Source organism: Dunckerocampus dactyliophorus, chromosome 3 (assembly GCF_027744805.1).
Source record: "Dunckerocampus dactyliophorus isolate RoL2022-P2 chromosome 3, RoL_Ddac_1.1, whole genome shotgun sequence".
Taxonomy (NCBI): Eukaryota; Metazoa; Chordata; class Actinopteri; order Syngnathiformes; family Syngnathidae; genus Dunckerocampus; species Dunckerocampus dactyliophorus.
In genome coordinates, this window is record NC_072821.1 from 628,076 (window position 1) to 646,470 (window position 18,395).

The following is an 18,395-nucleotide window of genomic DNA, read 5'->3' on the forward strand; positions in this document are numbered from 1 at the left end:
ATAAGGGCTTCATGACGGTCGCTGTGACTGATGTTGTTTTTCTTGCCTTCAGTTCGTCCTGGCCAAGATGATCAACAGGTTCCGCCACAAAGCCATTTTGATGACGGACAGTCGCGTTCGCACGATGAACGAGGTCCTGAACAGCGTCAAGCTCATCAAGATGTACGCCTGGGAGGACTCCTTTGAGAAGAACATCGCAGGTACGAAGTTCAGAGATGGTTTCGCCACCTTAGTTTCATGTGGGTCCATGAGCATCGTTACATCTGAATGCGATGCTAACCAAGGTGATACCACCCAAACCACCATCCTTGGCAGGCAGAGGCCCCACTCCATTCTATCCTAACCAGCCTCATTTGACACCACGAAGGAGCCAAGCATTCCTGTCTGGACCTCCCTCCTCTTTTACAGCATCAACAGATTGAATCTTAGACGACAGCTGTCCTATCCAGTCTGACTGGTGTGTGTCCCACCTAGTCACTGAGCAAAAACTAGACTAGAGCTGTCCTATCTAGTCTGACCTAGAGCTGTCCTATCCAGTCTGACTGGTGTGTGTCCCACCTAGTCACTGAGCAAAAACTAGACTAGAGCTGTCCTATCTAGTCTGACCTAGAGCTGTCCTATCCAGTCTGACTGGTGTGTGTCCCACCTAGTCATTGAGCAAGAACTGCTGGGATGGGAGGCCAAACGTCTTCTAAGACAACCTGAACAGTCTCGTGGCGATGGATTGAATGCTGAGCAGCAAATATCCAACGTTGTTTCTTCCAGAGATGAGGGAAAGGGAGAAGAAACATCTGCGGATGGCCAGTTACATCCAGAACACCAACACCAGCATCACCAGCATCATCCCGACCCTGGCCACCATACTCACCTTCATGGTGCACACCTTGTTGGGCTTAAATCTCCACACCACGGAAGTGAGTACGCCACACACGAGTAAGAGGACAATACAAACACAATTAGCACCATGTCACAAACATTAGCATGAACTAACATTGTGGCTGTAGGCAACCTCCACATTGTGAGTGGTCCCCGTGTCTTGATGTCTTTGTCGTATTGAGTGCGTATGTGTGGTCACCAGGCCTTCACCACCATCGCCATCTTCAACGCCATGCGCTTCTGCCTGGCTCTGATGCCTTTGTCTGTGAAGGCGCTAGCCGAGGCCAGCGTGTCCATCGCACGTCTCAAGGTGAGACTTTTTTCTTTTTCCTGGACACCCCCCAAGCCGGGTGTGACCGCCGTATTCTTCAGCAGCCTTGGAGGCTGATCTCCAGTTAACGACTTTGCTTTCATTTCATTGGTGGAAGCTTCCCTGAGGGTGTTTTTGTTGCTGAGCGGTTGCCAGGCACATGTTGGAGGCTGCAGCGTGGCAGCGACCTGCATGTCCTCTCCATGGGGCGTGCAGGCTTGTCTTCCTGTCGCTGAGGGAGGGGTGATATTCTCCTTCTTGCTGTTTCCTAATGCTGTCATTAGCTAGCTCCAACTCTATTGCAACAATTTCCTTGTTCACACTTGCTTGATGAAAATCAGTGGAAATATGGCAAGTGTGCATTTTGCAAAGAGTTTCAAAATGCAAAAAACTGCATTTAAAGTCAAACATGTTTTGTCAGCTGATGAAAAGTTTCAAGTCACAGCCTTTTAAGGTAACACCTGCGCAAAAATGTGCATTTCATGTCATTCCACCTCTGTCCCACCCCCAGCCAGACTAGACCGCCTTGTGTGTACGCCCACCACTTTGTAAAAAAAAAAGAAGAAAAAAGCAGGCTTCACTGCACATCTTAAAATGCAGCCTGGAGCTCTGCCAACTACTGTATCCGTCAGTAAGTTTTCCAGTAAGTTTGGTTTTTCTTCAGCAAGGCGGCTCACCCGGCCTGAATGCTGTCCATCCTCTTCTGCTCCAAGTGTTTTGTGGAGGATGGCACCTTGTGGCGAGGATGGGCATTTGCACCAAGTTGATACTGTTGTGGAATAATAAGAGGCACAACACGACTTGTATGCAGTTGAGGGAAAAGGGACACCCCGTTTATTCCGTTCACCCTTAAATAGACCCAGTGAACAATAACAATGACGTGGATTATCAAACCTCATCCTTCCTTGGCCCTGTTGGCAGGACATTTTGAAATCACATAACATCTGGAACATATCTTGTATAACTTCGGTCACGATGACCTCCCCCTCAGTCACGTAGGCCTGAGTTCAACTGTCTTTCACAGAACAAAAGGTACTCTGGAGTTCACAGGACAAGAATCATTTTACAATATATTCCCCCCTTTTGGGGGTCCCAAACCCCCAAAACAAATTTTGGTATTGAGCAACAAAGGAAGCACACATGGAACGCCAAATGCCAAAGATTCACTTGCTGGTGATGGTGAGCTGCATGTTGTGGGCACTGATGAATGCAATACCAAGCTTTGTGGTGAACCAGTCAAGTGCCTTTACATCTTTCCCTGCATTTCCTGTCAACTCTTTGCTTAGTTCACTAATTCTAGACATTGCTGTAGTAAAAGATCCTCTTCTGGCCGTGTTCATGGGTATGTAGGTACAACATTGTTCTCCAAACATGTGGCACACTCCCCCCTTCTCAGCAAGCATCCAATCCAAGGCTTGACGATTTTGCCATGACATTTTGGTTGTTTCATGTAATTGTTCTCCGAGCGCTCTGAGGGCTTCATTGGTATAATTGATAAAGCGTTGTTGATTATAATACACGTAATTAATCCATTCCGCATTTTTATTTGGCGTAATCCAGAGAAATATGGACTCCAGACCAGCCTTAATTTCACTCCTAGCTTTGAATTCCTCTGGAATTCCTCGTGGTTGCCCTATTGCGTCTAGATAGACCCGAGAGTCTGGTATGTATGATCTTTTAAATCTAATGGCACCCTGTGTTTGGAGTACTTCTCGGACACCTTTGTACATTACTTGAACGGGCACTTTCATCCTTACCAATGTGCACAGGCCAATCCATTGCTGAGGCAGAACATTACGCAATATGTCATCTCCACACATCCAATAGCTGTCCGCTACTGCCGTAGATTGTACAGCCAAAAATTGATTATTAGGTATTGTCATTGTTATATTTTGACATGACTGATCATTTGGGCCTGGGTTCTCATACCATACCGGTCTGGTGACAAAAATCGGAATCATGTTTGCGTGTGGAAACCAAGATAGTACCCAAGTTACTTTACACTTCACCGTAGTATTTCCCACATAATTCCCAAGTTGGTTATCAGTCTTAAACCCACCGCTTGCGAAACATTCATACTCTGCCGTTCTATCTACTTTATACTTTGTTGGGGGTCCATCTAAGGCTGTTGTGAGTCCAAACTCAGTGCACACATTATCCTTAGCCCGAGCAGGCAGTGGACTCATTAAATTGTGTGTCTTTTTTGAGCCATAAATTAATCTACATTGTATGGTGCACATTGGTAATGAGAAAAGCCTAATTTTATGATTAGTTGACACGAATCCTCTTTTTTTACATTTCTGCCTTTGTTCATCTGCACATGTTTTGAAACTGTTCTTTTCAGGAATTACAATTGGTAACGCGGTTGGAGCTGCTGAACATGCTATGCATTCCACATTTGTCATTTCCCTGGTTGTGTACCATATCCATTTATACCACCCATTGTATCTGGCTTGTTCCCATTTACTCTCTTCCTCTGTTTCAAAACTTCTTGGTCTACCATTACCAAAATCTGGGTAGTCAACAAAATCTGAATTGTTGTTTCTTGAGTCATAGTTGCTATAGGTACAGTTGTCACAATACTCATCATACAATACAACTGGTTCAGTTGTCATGGTCGTGAACCCTGCAGACGTTGTTGTTACAGCTGATGTCGTTTGTACGCTGATTGTTGTGCTTCCACTAGTTGCCTGTGGATTGGGTACTGCAATAACAGGGGTCGGCGCTGCCACATCCATAGATTGTGGAGTGGTTGCTGTTGTGACAATGTCATGTAGGATCGGCCGAGGCTGCTGGGTTGCAGTAGTGTCAGTGACTTGCAAGGTCACCCCTACTGGAGTGGTCCTACTTTTCCGTTTTATTGGCCTTATTGGCAATTGCACAATTTTACCTCCTGGCGGTTCCGTATAGTACATACTTAGGATGTATGTCTGTTTATCTGGCCATGCTCCCCCTTTTGACTTGTCTACAATTAGATAAAAAGGATAATGTGGTTCTCTCCACTGCGGCTTTAGTCTAACACCCACTTCCCACTGCTGTGGTTTTTGTAGTACTATTAAAGTGCATTGGTCTGATCCCCATTCTGGAGGCTCATCTTCTATTTTAAAATCCACTCCACATATACCCCTACCGAATAGTGACACTGTAAGTGAACGAACATCCTCCACTCTCCCTAGTTGACTGACCTTAATTTTGGCAGTCCATAATTCTGCAAACTCTACATTGTCCCTCCGTTGTGCTGGTGCTGAGTGGCGTATAGTTGCATCGTACTCATCTGTTTCATGTCTTTGGACTTCCTTGGAGGACAGCGTCCCTTCCCCCTTGGTGTGAGACACTGGTATTGCATTCATCAGTGCCCACAACATGCAGCTCACCATCACCAGCAAGTGAATCTTTGGCGTTTGGCGTTCCATGTGTGCTTCCTTTGTTGCTCAACTCCTCCTCTTGCTTGGATTGGGCTGGACGCACCTTGGTGCAGTGGTTTAAATGGTACCACGTCGTGCTCCCTTCCACTTGGACAGCCGTCGGTGTTGCTCGCACCACCTTATAGGGTCCCTCTCGTCTTGGCTCGTGCCACTTTCGCCTGTACACCTTGATGTACACCTGATCGCCTGGCACCACCAGGCCGTCTGACACCTCCGTGGACTCAGGAGCCCTGCTTTTCTCCTGCACATAGATAGCTCTATGTATGGCAGTTAACTGTTTTATATAATCTTTCAGTTCATTTTGCAACTGCTCAAGTGGGGGCCCTTTATAAGGCCCTCTCAAATGTGGTGCTGGCATGGGTCGACCCGTAAGCATTTCATGCGGTGTTAGATGTGTCATTCTGTTAGTCTGCATGCGATAACTCATGAGTGCAAGTGGTAGTGCATCCACCCAATTTAACTTTGTGCTAGCACAAATTTTATTGAGTTTGGCTTTAAGTGTCCCATTTACTCTCTCTACCATTCCCTGGGACTGAGGATGATAGACACACCCCAACCTTTGTCTTATTCGCAACTGTTGTAAGATTCCTTTGGCTACTTTTTGCACGAATGCCGGACCGTTGTCCGAACTTATTTCTGATGGTATTCCAAACCGCGGAATTACTTCTCTTAACAGGAATTTAACAACAGTTTCTGAACTCTGATCTTTAGACGGCATCGCTTCAACCCAACGACTAAATCGGTCAATAACTACTAACATGTACCTCTTTCCATGCACCGATTTAATCATGTCTACATAGTCTAGCACAAGATGTTTGAATGGTCCTTCTGGAACTGGTATGTGTCCAATGGGTGTAGTTATGCCTTTTCTGACATTGTTCTGTGCACAAACTTCACATTGTCCCAAGACTTCATCTATCATTGACTGTAAATATGGTGACCAATATCCTTGCTGTTTTATCTTCCTTACAACTTCCCCCTTTGCACAGTGATCTGGACTGTGCACATCTGATATTAGCACTGTAAGTAATGAGACTGGCGCAACAAGCAGTCCTTCATGTGATCTCCACAGACCTTTTTCATCTTTTGAAGCTCCTCTCTGCTGCCACAAACTGTGCTCACTTAGCCCTGCATTTTGTTGCATCAACACAATGTCATCTGGCGTAGCGACTGGTTCTATTGACACCAATGGAGCCAAAACAGTCACCTGGCTTTTAGAAGCCAATTTTGCTGCTTCATCTGCTGCATTGTTTCCCTGCACAACATCTTCATTTCCTTTCCTGTGTGCCTGACACTTGATAACAGCAAGCCTTGTCGGTTGCATCATCGCCGAAATAAGATCAACTATCTGTTTTTGGTGGTGTATTGGTGAACCATCACTTTTTTTATTACCACGTTGCTTCCACACTGCCCCAAACAAATGACACACTCCATGTGCATACGCCGAATCCGTATACACATTTGCTGTCTTTCCTTTGGCCATTCTGCACGCTTCAGTCAAAGCCTTCAACTCAGCTAATTGTGCAGAGCATGGTTGTATACAACTCTCAGCCTTTATTGTCACAAAATCACTTCCTTCCTGTTTGATAACCGCAAACCCTGCATGGCTGCCAAGGTGATCTCTGTAACACGATCCATCCACAAAGTATGTCACTTCTGCATTTAACAAAGGTGTAGACTCCAAATCTGGTCTTAACTTCGTGTACTTCATTGCCTCTGGCACACACTCATGAGGCTCACCTTCAAAACTGAATGGCATTGTGTCTGCAGGATTTACCGTTGCACACCTTTTAATGGTGACATCTGGATACGTCAACAGTGGCAAGTACTGCAAACATCGAGCCTGCGTTATCACAAACCTATTTTGGTGGATCAGCTCAGAAATTTTATGATGCGTGTATATTGTCACTGGATGTCCCATTGTGATTGTTGATGCCTTCTCATACGCATAATGAACGGCAGCCAACCCTTGATAACATGGTGGCCAACCCTGGACCACATTGTCCAGCTTCGTGCTGTAGTATGCAAGGGGTTGCTTCCTTCGACCACTACAGGTTTCTTGCATCAACACTGCAGATGCATACATGTTATGTCTATTTGACACGTACAAAAAGAACGGTTTGCCATAGTCTGGTGTTGCCAACGCCGGAGCTGTTTGCATTTCCTGTTTGATTGTTTCAAACGTAATTCTGGACTCATTGGTCCATTTCAGCGGTGACCTCAATGTCTGAGTCTCACCCTCCTTCATTATTCCTCTCAATGGTGCAGTTTTGACAGCATAGTCCACTATCCAGTTTGAGCTGAAACCAGTCATGCCTAGAAAAGTCATCATCTGTCCCACTGTAAGAGGGAGTGGCACTTTGCTCACTCCCTCCAACTGAGAGGGTGCCACTGAGATTGTTCCGTGTGATATAACTCTTCCCAGATACTCGACCTGGGGCTGGCAATATTGTAACTTTGCCCGGGAGGTCTTATGCCCCCCCCGAAGCCAACTTCTGAAGTAATTTAATTGAGTCTCTGTGGCAGTCCTCGAGTGTCGGTGCGCATATTAACAGATCGTCAACGTACTGTAACAGGGTGCTATTGAGTTGCAACCCTTCAAGGTCCTCTCTTAACACCTGATTAAACACATGTGGACTATGTTTGAACCCCTGTGGCATTCGAGTATAGCAATATTGTTTTCCTCGATATGTGAACGCAAACAAATGTTGAGAGTCTTCGTGCAACGGAACACTAAAATATGCTGAGCACAAGTCTATTACTGTGAAAAACTTAGCTTCAGGTGGAACATTTGTCAAGAGAGTATGCGGATTTGGTACTTCCACTGGACTATCCTGGACGATCTCATTCACTGCTCGCAAATCATGTACCAGCCGGTACTTGGATTTGTCTGCTTTCTTCACAGGTAGTATTGGCGTATTACAAAAACTGTGTGTCTCAATTAATACTCCCGCTTTCAGAAGCCCTTCAATAGTTTGGCTTATACCTTTCTCTGCCTCTAATTTCAGAGGGTACTGTGCGCGTCTTGGAAGTTTCATGTTTGGTTTAAGCTCCACTCTAACAGGGTTTGCTGACTTCACTAACCCTACATCTGTTTCATGTTTTGACCATAGATTTTCTGGGACGTGTTCGAGCATTTCTTGTTTTAAGTCACTCTCACCTTCACGGATTTGCGGCATCTGTGGTACGTCAAATGAAGTGATGATCACTTCTTTTGGTTTTGAAACCATATGGGTACCACACACAATTTTTATCTTTGTCTCATCTGGCGACACAAAAATTAGTGGATTTTCAGTCGCATTCCAAGTTATTTTGGACGCATTTTTCATCATTGGCCCCAAATCCTTTGACGCAAAATTTTCGTTAACCAACAAGGTTATGTGTGGTGCCGAATTGGGCACGTTATACCATTGTGCAAGGAAAGGATTTGACTCAACGTTAAACGCTGCACCCTCTTGCCCAATTATGATATACTCTGTTGTCAATGACACCGTCAGGCCTTCAGTTTGTGTTTCCCACTTTTCTTCAAAGATTTTGCTACATGATGGATCAAAATAGACTGTGCAATGGTATTCAGACCGTGGTTTTGACGCTTTTGGAATTTGAGCACAGATGTACTTTTCCCACTTTTGGAAAGCCTGGAGCACTGGTTCTGATATATCTCCTAACCAGTATACTTTTGCACGTGCTGTCTGAACATTCATTTGGAACTTTTCCTTCACTCTATCTACTTTCACTCCCTCAGGCGTACAAGAAATGTTTACATTCAGCTTGCATAGAGCATCTCTTCCTAGTAAATTTACTGGTGTCTGCTCAGATACCAGAACTGGCAATGTCGTTGTTTCGCCCTCCATTGTTAGCTGAACTGGAGCCGTCATAGGTATTGTTTGAAGCTTTCCCGAGAATCCTACTGTTTTGACAAATTTGTCAGACATGGGGAGGTGTGAGGCGTAACTTGGACCTACACAAGTGTAGGTTGCTCCAGTATCGACCAACATTGGTATTTGTTTTCCTCCGATTTGAACTTGAACTACTGGTTCTTTTTTAGTTATAGATGTTACTATTGGCAGCTGACCTTCCCCTGCAGGATTCTCTGGGCACCCCTAATAACCATAATTTGGACCTCCCCATGGGTTGACTGGACCCAAATATGGCTGTTCTGAATTTGGACCTTGGCTCAATGGTTGTTGAGGTTGTTGATCTCCATAGCCTCCTTTGACCCAATTAGGCGCCGGCCATGGATTGGTTGGACAGTTCTGTCGATTGTGTCCTTGCTGTCCACATCCCCAACAGACTTTGGGAAGTACTTGCGGAGGGGTAGCTTGTTGTTGCGACCTCCTTCTTGATCCATCTTTTCGGCCCATCTGATATTGCCTTCCCCTTTGCGACGCTTGATTTGTTCTTGGTTGAGCATATACATTGATGACAGGTGGCGCTTGAACTGGTGGTACTGTTGTTGGCACTGGAGCTGGAGGTGGAGCTGGAGATGGCATTACGGGTGCCTCCACACTTGGCTTTGCATCCCCGACTAAGGCTTGAGCTTTCTTTTTGTTCTTGCTTGACAGTTCCCGAAGTTGCAACTGGGCAACCTTTCTTTGAACTTCTTGGTCTTGCTCTTTCAGCCGTTGTTCATCTCGTCTGTATTTTTCAATAGCATGTATCACATGCTCACAGAACTCCCTGTGTGACTTTGACGTCAGTCCCACAACATCCTCCAGTCTACTTTTTACTGGAGTTGGCATGGCTTCAACCACTGCTGTTCTGAATAGTGTGGTCATCAGTGGGCTATTTCCAACTTCTTCCTCAGTCTCTTGCTTCCACCGTTTGAGCTGACGGCTGATATACTCGGCAGGGTTCTCTGTTTCCGTAAGTGGCTGTCCCTTCAGGGCCTTGGGATCAATCTTGATCGGATACTCCCTTCGCAGTGTCCCCCACAAGTCTCTGCGATAAGGATTGAACTCAATACCATCCGCTTCAGGATTTTGCATCCATCGATGGCCACTTAGATATAGCACATTTTCCATTGTTGGTATCCCCAACACTCGTGCCCACACAGCCTTGATATCTCCAAGCGCCAGTATTTTACCCACTGTTTCTTCTTCAAACGCCCTTATCCATTTGCTGGCCCCCTCATGGATACCAGGCAGCCCGGCGATCAACCCCTCAAGATCAAGTGTTTGCCAAGGAATATACTGTCCCTGTGTTCCTTTTATTAATATTGGCAATTGATGAGCCGGATCGGTATACCTCTCTGGAGGGTGTATGCCAGGCCTGTATCTGAGATCATACTTTCTGTTTTCCTTGCCATTTGCAGCAAAGGTAAGACTTCCCCCTAAGACTTCTCTTTCTTCTGCCTCTTGGACTCCCTCTGGATAGCTTACTCTTCTTTTTACTGGTATAGCACTACTTACTCTTTCTACTGCTCCTTTTTTTTTCTCTTCCTGTTTTTGTTCTGTAGCCGTATTTTGTACATATTTTTCATTAACATCATCTATCTCATCCTCAAGTTCTTGAATTATAGTCCTTTCCTTTTGTCTTTCTAAGTCCGAGTGCTCCAGGTTCAGCCAATATGAGTGTCCATCCTTTCTTGTCATCTCTTTAAGCGCTTGATCTTTTTCAGCATAACAATCCAGTACTTGTGACTTTTTTTGGTTTTGCACCCTTCCTGTCTGTGCTGCAGTATTGTGGTGGATTTTTCAGCCTTCCAACTGGTGAAATAGGATCTTGTTTGTTGTCATCAAAATCAACATCTCCTGCAACTTCGACAGTTCCCGTAATAAAAGGATAAAGGCCAGACGGAGCCACTGCAGCGAACTGACTATTATCCTGCATGTTTTTTTCCATATTTCTGTTTTTTATTTTAAATCCATCGTCGCCTTTAGCTCTAAACAGTTCACGATTCTTTTTCATTGTTTTTCGGAACATTTCACCTTCCTTTCTGAACAACTGTATAATTTCCAATTCCTTTTCTCTTTTCTGTTGTCTTTTGTTACTTTTGTCTTTGGGTTTATAGTCCTTTATTCGGACTTCCATGTCATCACACAAACTCACATCAAATGTTCCACCTTCAAGCCAACTTGGATTTAAGCTTTTAGTGCGTTTTGTCCACTTTTTAGAGACCTTCTCGATGTCATCCTTCCTTTTTGGGTATTTTAACCCTAAAATCGTTGTCGAAGGAATAGCCATTTTGAGTATTTCAACTTTCAAGACAGAAATTAAAATAAATGTTATTGTTTGTTCTGTCACAAAAATAAGTTATTTTGCAAAAGTATCTTAAACTCAGACTGCAATTTTATCACAATGTTATTTGATGAGTATTGTCTTTATTCACTTTCAAAGTTAAGTCTTTATACACTAGCACACCACATTAAAATGTTTTAAACTTAAACACCAACATGACACTTTCCATAAATGCTGTACAGTTCAGAACCACAGCTTGCAGAAACTCTCCAGTCTCATAACACAAAAAAAAAACTCTTCCACTGGCTGGCTTGTTCTTCAAACACTCAGAGGGAGGGCTGTAGCCACTCCCCTTGTGTCCCCTCGCTCAACACCTCCTTCAGTTATTCACTTCACATCCGGTCACTGGCAGAACCACACAGCTTGACAAGATTCACTAAGTTCAAAGTAATGCAAAACAAAGTCTCAACAGACTTATCACACAGCAAATTGCACACAATTTTCTTCTCAATTCAACCACTGCAATTCTGTCCTTTCAACTAGTTCATATCCCCCACTACAGAGCAGACAACGTTATGACGCACTTTGAATTTCTCTGGGACCACACCCAAGATAGCCTCACTCCAGTGCAACCCACAACAAATTAACATTGGCACAAATAACACAACTAGGCAAGATGCACTACACTCAATAACAGCCAAATGCAGCACCTCCAGCAACAGACACAAAGATGACACACAAACTGCTTTCACTTCAACTATGTGTAAGGTTGACCTTTTTGTTGTTCCAGAAGAGATCATTCAAACAAAGGATGAATCTATGAACATTTCTCACAATACGTTTTTAACCGCACTTCTCACTTGCGTGTGTGGCAATTTTCAGCTATTTACACTGGCTAACGTTACTGTCTTGCGACTAAGATGATTAATCTTATAGTTATTTTCTTTTGAGGGTTACAAAGCACAGTTTGTCCTCAGCTGACCTTCGTTCACACACTCACTCACTCAAGACAGTGAAAAAACACACACAAAAAAAAACAACGCTGAACGCTTTACAGAAGAGGTGAGACAGTCAGCCACACACACACACACACACTTGAAGTACTGTATATGCCAATTGGATTTTAGAATTTTAGTTACATACAACAAATAACAAAATTTTAGTGCACTTCAAACCAAACACACAAGTTAAGCAATCCAAATGATTGCTTCACGCCTTAATCTCCTCCAGTTGTTATAGTTTAGGTATGCATTAATATACTCATGACTGACCTTGTCCGGCTGACTAGGACTGCAAGACTGTTCTAGAGTTACATCACAAAGTAGACAATAAGAACTACTTTATTGTAATTCCGCATGTGTAATTTGAGTATGCTTCTCTACTTGTTAGACGTGATTTGCTTCACGCATATTATATAGGCGCAGCCTTTGCTCTGTAGTTGGTCACCTCCTTTGCGCGTTCGGAGGGTCGTAACCACACAGACTTAGCGCGCAGTGAACGAACTCTGCGTTGTATAGGGTACCTCGCTCTACCAATTGCAGTCGGCCTTATATTTAGCCCTTAATTTTTCCTCCATGAATGAACTCCCGGACTAAGAGTTGCTGCAGCATAAATTGTCGACCTCACACACACACACAAAGCCGGCAAGAGCCTGTACTCTTTTCCTTTACTCAACACTTCTAAAGTACGCCAATCATGCCGTAACACAGCTGGACTCGAGTCATTTTAGTAAAACACACAAAAAGTTTTTCCCACTCTAAAGTGAGGGCCACATTTTGTGTGAGTGTTCCCCACCCCCACTCTGCAGTTACCTCTACAAGGTAACAAGGTACCTCTACAAGGTAATGCACTAACAACAGGCTCTCTTATTTGGAGAAATTTTTAACATTAATGCTCATTAGTTACCCCCATTACTGCACCACACTGTCAAACCAAATGGTAAGAAATCTTACCTGTTTTTACGGCCGTTGGTTTGCAATATGGTGCAGGTCAGAAGGCCACGAGCATCAACGTCTTTCCTTCCAATCCTGTTCGTGACGCCAAATGTTGTGGAATAATAAGAGGCACAACACGACTTGTATGCAGTTGAGGGAAAAGGGACACCCCGTTTATTCCGTTCACCCTTAAATAGACCCAGTGAACAATAACAATGACGTGGATTATCAAACCTCATCCTTCCTTGGCCCTGTTGGCAGGACATTTTGAAATCACATAACATCTGGAACATATCTTGTATAACTTCGGTCACGATGACCTCCCCCTCAGTCACGTAGGCCTGAGTTCAACTGTCTTTCACAGAACAAAAGGTACTCTGGAGTTCACAGGACAAGAATCATTTTACAATAATACAACAATTGTCAAACGTTTATTTGGTCAGGCTTCACAATTTCACTTGTTGAACACAAGTAGCAGTTAGCATGTGATGTTTGACTTCTTTTCTGGAAAAGCTTACGCTAACAACCCCCCCCCCATCCAACCCGCAGAAAATATTGCAGATCCAGAATCCAGATCCCTATTTGACGCACAGGAACAACAGCGACTGCGCCATCGTGATGGACAACGCTACTTTGTCCTGGAACACGCCAGGCAGCCACAGCGCCCCCCGTCCCTCCGTGGACAATAGGGGGATTGCAACAGCCAATGGCGGCACGTCAGACAAAGTGAATGCAGCGTCCCAAGATGGAGAGTGTGACTTCCTGCCAACCTTGAGGAACATCTCCTTCACGCTTCCCAAGGTGGGTGACGCATGAGATGAAGAAAGTCGGACTGAAGATCAATTGGATGTTTTTGTCCCTGAAGGGCAACTTGCTGGGCGTCTGCGGCAATGTGGGAAGTGGGAAGTCCTCGCTGATTTCCGGCATTTTGGAGCAGGTGAGTTGGGAGCTTTTTACCGGTAAAAGCAAGTACGAGCTGCTCTGTCTGTAACGTATGGACGCCCTAACGCAGGAGCGTCCCGCGGCACAAATGAAAATACAATTACACAAGAAACAGCAAAATAGTGATGGAAATTTCGTCTCTTTTTAGAGAGCCGCCTCTTTCGGTTCCCAAGTGTCTTTAGCGTGTTAGCAAATAAAATGCTGAACTGCTAATGTAACGGATGCCAGCCTGTGAGGCTGTGCAGGTGTACGTTGGTAAACCTCACTCCCTCTTAGGTTGACAGCCCGGCCTTTTGGCCATGTGGTCAGCGCTCTCGCCCCCCCATTGTGTTTGAGCCTCGGTGCGGGCAGTGCGCAACAGGGCGGGTTACGCTAATGTAAAAAGATGTTTCTGAATGACATGGATTTATTTCAACCTCAATGAGCAGCTACAACATACGAGGATGTAACGTCCTGTTCCAAAAGCAAAGACCCATCTCAATAGACAAATTCGGTCAAATCTCTTCACCAACGAATCGGATCTGAGAGCACCACAGCGTGTTTAACCCTGCCTCCCCCATATAGACAAACAAGCATTAATTCCTGTGGACAACTTAGAGTCTCCAATCAACCTAACATTCCTGTTTTTGGAATGTGGGAGGAGACCGGCGTACCCGGAGAAAAGCCACACACGCACTCACGCACTGGGAGAACATGCACACTCCACACAGAGATGCCCAACGGAGATGCCAACCCTGATCTTCCCGACCTCCTGACTGTGTGGCCGTCATGTTAAGCTCCTATCGTCACCTTTGCACTGCTATTAGCACTGCTATGGCAGACATGATAAGAGAAAATAGGGTGGGGGGGTATGCTGAGGCCTAGAAAATAAAGTCACACTGTAACATGAACATTTGCTTCAACATGCTGACCAATAATAGGCCATCTTCAACCACTGAAGCAGGTGCTTTCAAATGTTGCTACTCAGGTACTGGTGTGAGATGATACCACTGATCATGGGCTGCTTCCAATGAAGGCCCCGCCGTCTTTGCTCTTTAGGACAATAAGCCCCCCAGCTGTAATTAGTTTCATCTTCTACAACAGAAGTCTTCTTATTTTACCAAACAAAACCATCAATGATGTCATTCTTCAATAAGAAGCATTAAGACCTTCATGACGGTCGTCCGTCTTCCTGTTTCAGATGCATCTTCTCCAGGGCTCCGTCACGGCCGACGGGACGTTCGCCTACGTTTCCCAGCAGGCGTGGATCTTCCACGGCACCGTGCAAGACAACATCCTGATGGGCGGGCGTCTGGACAGGGCCAGGTGAGAGACCCCGTGACGGCTCCTGGCAGAGCAGATGTGGTCAGTCAGACGAGTCACGCTGGGGACTTAACGAGGCCTCATGAGCACGCACAAAGCAGACGTGAGAGCGTCGTACAAACGCCACAAGCAGGTTCAGAGTCAGAGGTGAAAGGATGCAGACGAAGCTACGTGTATCACAGCGGTGATGTCATGTGACTATCCCTGGCATTCTTTGCGTCACAGTTCATTTAACTTTGGACAAAATGTGTATTCCAACGGCCGACTGAAGCGTGGCTGTGTGTCTGCAGATACGACAGAGTTCTGGACGTGTGCAGCCTCCGAGCGGACCTGAAAATTCTCCCACACGGTGACCAGACTGAGGTAGGTCTTGTTGTCGTCCGCTTGGGCTCATTTCTGTTATTCCGGTCAGCTTTTAGTGGCTCGAATCATGTGACAAGCTCTCTTGCTGTATTTGTGCTGTCAGATAGGCGAGCGTGGACTGAACCTCTCAGGAGGTCAGAAGCAGAGGATCAGCCTGGCCCGAGCGGTCTACTCCAGCAAGGACATCTTCCTGCTGGACGATCCTCTCTCGGCCGTGGACGCCCACGTGGGCAAACACATCTTTGAGGAGTGCATCAAGCGCCAGCTGCTGGGAAAGTCCGTCATATTGGTCACGCACCAGCTCCAGGTGGGGCCACGCCGCGTGGCGGGCACACACTCACTGCAAACTCTAAAAACAAATCCATTCTACATGCCAGCACATCTCACTTAGATTTTCATCTGTCATTTTTCATCAATAAATACATTTTCTGATTATCCAAATGGCATATAAATCATTTACAATATTTCAGTTATTTTTGTCATTTTGGGGGACAAAAATGGATGACTTTTTAGTTTTCTACTTGAGTCTCTCCCAAGCCTTAAATAAAAAGATGTGTTGTGTGAATGGCAGCAGGTGGACGTACGGGTGAATTCTGTACTTTCTGTCATCTAGTAGAAGAGCAGGGAATTGTAGCTAGAAGGCACGCAGTTACTGTGGAACCTCTCAGGCTGGGGTGTCCTAGCCTTTTTGCAAAAGGAAAGGATGGGGGGGGCACTTTGATATTCTTCACATTTTGCATTTCTAAAAGGTAAAAGCTAAAATGTGCTCATACAGCTCAGTTATTAGTAACAACTGTAGTTCAATACAGCAGAAAGTAAAGTTTCTAATTCCTGTATCAGTATTCAATATATCAACCATTTTAATTCATACATTTCCTGATTTTCCAAATCATATATAAACATTATACATACAATAGATTTTCATTTTTTAATTAATATATCCATTTCCTGTTTGTAGTCTGCTAAAACACAACCAATAAATAAAGAAATAGCTTTTTCCTTATTATCCAAACACTGTATGAATATTATGTAGGACAACACATTTTACCAGTTATTTTTTTCATCAAAAATGTTAACTTCTAAATAGATTTCCTGATTTATTTTCTAAATACCATATAAATATTATACGTCCAATCCTACAAAATACACAATTCATTTTTCACGTACAATTTTAATGAATAAATACGTTTGCACGCACCTCATTTATATCAGAAATGTCACAAACAGTGACTTGTTCTATTGTATGAAAGACAACAGGTGATTAAACAGGTTAGTTAGGCTCCTGCTGCCATCTAGTGGCAGAGCATTGAATTGTGCTGCTGTCCCTTCAGCACGAGGTAGCTGGCATACAGTAGATAAATCAACAAAGATACATTATTTGTACTACACAAGTCATCATTGCCGGCCAGTTGAGTGAAATGAGATCATTTCTCACGACACACCTGATGATCTCTCCCTGGCTAATGTCTGTCTTTGAATAGTCCATCCATTCATTCAATACCAAAGACGTGTTTACGTTTTTTAAACCTGAGCTCGCTCCCTTACGGATGTGTGCACAGGAGGCAAAAAGAGATGATGACGGAGTGCAGAAGGTTACGCATTGTAGGGAAATTGTAATGCACACATTGGAAATAGCAACTAGGTGATGGTGTTTTATTTGTAAATAAATGGTTATTTTGGTGTTTTTTGTGTTGTTTATGCTGGTATAGTTGTTTAGATATTTCAGCTGTCACAAAAACAACAAAAATTGTGTCAAAGTAGAAGTTATGCTTGAAATGAAACTTTTCACAAAAAAGCTGGTTTTCTTCCTTTTTTAGTTGGGAACGGATATTTTCCTGAAACTTACCTATGTTCTTCTGCTGATTACTAAAGAACGGAAAAAGGTTTTTCCTGATGAAAGAGGGGAGTCTAATGTTTCTTTTGGTAGGTTCCATGTTCATATAGCCATAGAACACAATATTCTGTGGGCCTTGAAAGATCATCTAAAATGGCCGCTACTGAAGGGGGTGTCTTTCAAAAAATGTCTGGGATGGAATGAGTTCAAGGCAATGATTGTAGATGATGGAGATCAATACCCAATGTTTCATATGTCCATCAGTATTTGGAGTTCTGTGACGACATCCTGGTTCTGGAGAACGGGGAGGTCCTGGAGTCAGGGAACCATCAGGCTCTGATGAAGGCCAATGGACGCTACGCTCAGCTCATCAGCGGCTACCAGGCAGAACGGTCCAAGGTCCGATTGTGCTTCTTCATCACCTGACATGTTTACCATCACATTAATAACATAACCTACTGGACACTTCATTAGGTACACTTGCATAAGATCACGAGAAGGGCAGTTGTCCCGAAATAAGGCGAACAAAGTGTTAGCAACAGGCGTCACTGTGATAGATTGTTGTGATAGAAAAAGCATAGTTGATGAGTTGTCACGGGTGTCTTCTTCTGGCTGACAGACTCAGACAGAAGAGGAGGAGGCTCCGCCCCAGCATGCCGCAGAGGAGATGAGGGAAGTGGAGCTGAGACATCGTTCAAACAGTGGCATCGTCAACCAAGGTCAGCAACCACCTGGGAATCGATCCGTCGATCATCTCATCCCTTGGTTGGACAGTAGCAGTACAAAGTTTTACTGACGTCTGCTCTTCCTCCCAGCCTTCGACATAGCAGACGAAGACGAGATGGGAGTCATAACCAGCACAAAAGGTGAGTGGTTGTTTAGTTAGAAGACATCATTCTCATACCTTCACGTCAGGTCAGGTCAGGTCCTTCCATGTATCTCCATTGCAGCATCTGAGGGTGCTGACCAGCTGGTCAGCCAGGAGTCCTCCACAGAAGGTGCCGTCTCCTGGAGAACCTACCGGCACTACTGCAAGGCAGCGGGAGGTAAGAAGCACACACACACACAACGTAGCGCACGTCCAACATGTCCGGCGTCCATTTCTGCAGGTTACATCATCATCTTGATCACCTTGCTGAACGTGGTGGTGATGATCGGATCCACGGCCTTCTGCAACTGGTGGCTCAGTCACTGGCTGGGCCAAGGGGACGGGGTGAGAACACTCACAC

At 44.7% G+C, this 18,395-nt stretch overlaps 1 protein-coding gene across 7 annotated transcripts in view; it reads left to right on the plus strand.

Annotated features, from left to right (window-relative positions):
* abcc12 (ATP-binding cassette, sub-family C (CFTR/MRP), member 12) overlaps positions 1-18,395 on the plus strand; it is a 35,728-nt gene that overhangs the window by 10,491 nt on the left and 6,842 nt on the right. For 4 of the 7 annotated variants that reach the window (XM_054769902.1, XM_054769898.1, XM_054769899.1 and 1 more), the window contains 13 exons: positions 53-200; positions 766-914; positions 1,079-1,186; positions 13,275-13,526; positions 13,591-13,662; positions 14,848-14,972; positions 15,260-15,332; positions 15,436-15,639; positions 17,431-17,565; positions 17,786-17,885; positions 17,982-18,032; positions 18,117-18,212; positions 18,276-18,379. In XM_054769902.1, the coding sequence (XP_054625877.1) occupies positions 53-200; positions 766-914; positions 1,079-1,186; positions 13,275-13,526; positions 13,591-13,662; positions 14,848-14,972; positions 15,260-15,332; positions 15,436-15,639; positions 17,431-17,565; positions 17,786-17,885; positions 17,982-18,032; positions 18,117-18,212; positions 18,276-18,379 (1,617 nt within the window). Of the gene's footprint in view, positions 1-52; positions 201-765; positions 915-1,078; positions 1,187-13,274; positions 13,527-13,590; positions 13,663-14,847; positions 14,973-14,992; positions 15,117-15,259; positions 15,333-15,435; positions 15,640-17,430; positions 17,566-17,785; positions 17,886-17,981; positions 18,033-18,116; positions 18,213-18,275; positions 18,380-18,395 lie in introns of those variants that run through there. The other 3 variants (XM_054769900.1, XM_054769903.1, XM_054769905.1) reach the window with 3 other exon arrangements.